The sequence below is a fragment of the Triticum dicoccoides genome, chromosome 6B, assembly GCF_002162155.2.
Source record: "Triticum dicoccoides isolate Atlit2015 ecotype Zavitan chromosome 6B, WEW_v2.0, whole genome shotgun sequence".
Classification (NCBI taxonomy): Eukaryota; Viridiplantae; Streptophyta; class Magnoliopsida; order Poales; family Poaceae; genus Triticum; species Triticum dicoccoides.
Genome location: NC_041391.1, coordinates 198,522,794 through 198,523,787, shown reverse-complemented (window position 1 = coordinate 198,523,787; position 994 = coordinate 198,522,794). Strand labels below are relative to the sequence as shown.

General features: G+C 46.5%; 1 protein-coding gene across 1 annotated transcript in view; it reads left to right on the top strand.

The window, feature by feature from the left end:
- The window catches only part of LOC119321041 (protease Do-like 7), a 25,244-nt gene that overhangs the window by 12,788 nt on the left and 11,462 nt on the right, over positions 1–994 (top strand). Inside the window, exons 16-17 of the mRNA XM_037594892.1 lie at positions 345–527; positions 615–717. Coding sequence (XP_037450789.1) covers positions 345–527; positions 615–717 — 286 coding nt within the window. The remainder of the gene's footprint in view (positions 1–344; positions 528–614; positions 718–994) is intronic.

Sequence of the window (994 nt, the reverse complement as noted above, 5' to 3'; positions counted from 1 at the left end):
CGCACGGGGTGGTGGCCGAGGGAAGAGGAGGGGTGCGCCGCCCCGGCCACCTCCCGGGGAGGCGGCGCAGGGGCGGGAACAGGATGGGGAGGGGGAAAAGGGGGGGCGGGGAGGGCCGGGGCGCGCGAGCCGGCGGCCGGCGGCGGCGGGAGGGGGCTAGGGCGCCGCCGGCGGCGGCGGCGGAACCCTAGCGGGAGGGAGCGGGAGGGAGCGGGGTGACTAACAGTTGTGTGCATTATAGTACAATGTACCATGCACTTTTAGTTTTGAGCTGTAGCTTTTGTGTTTCTTGTTGAAAACCACCTCACTCGTATATCTCTAATTTTCTACTTTTCTATATATAGGTGTGCGTGCCACCAATATGCATGATTGATGGAGTGCATGCTAAACATTTCACTGGAGCTGGTGTGGTAATACATCATTCTGACTCTCTTGGTCTGATTGCTGTTGATAGGAATACAGTTGCTGTATCTATCTCTGATATAATGGTTTCTTTTGCTGCATATCCCATTGAAATACCTGGAGAGGTATGAGCTTATCCCCCCTTTCCTAATTGTAATTTGAAGGTATACATAATTTCCATTAAATAGTAGCTTCCACTTTTTGGCTTTCAGGTTATTTTTCTGCATCCTTTTCACAACTTTGCATTGGTTGCGTATGATCCTTCGACACTAGGAGTTGGAGCATCCGTTATCCGGGCTTCTAAACTTCTTACTGGTTTGTTTTCTGTAGACTGCTTTCATCCATTTCTTAACTAAATTGGACAGTCAAAGAAAGAATAAATTGCAGAACTGTCAAGTAATGTGGCTAGTCTCTGGTTTACTTTCTTTAAAAAAAATCATATATTTCTCATAACTAAACTAGTTGGTGAAAAGAAAGTGAACTGTCCAAATAATAAAGCTACTAGTGAATAATTTTTTAATGGGTTAGCACTGGACACATTCATTTGTTCTCTTCTGATTCTTTTCCAGTTTTTATTTGCCATTGGGCGGGG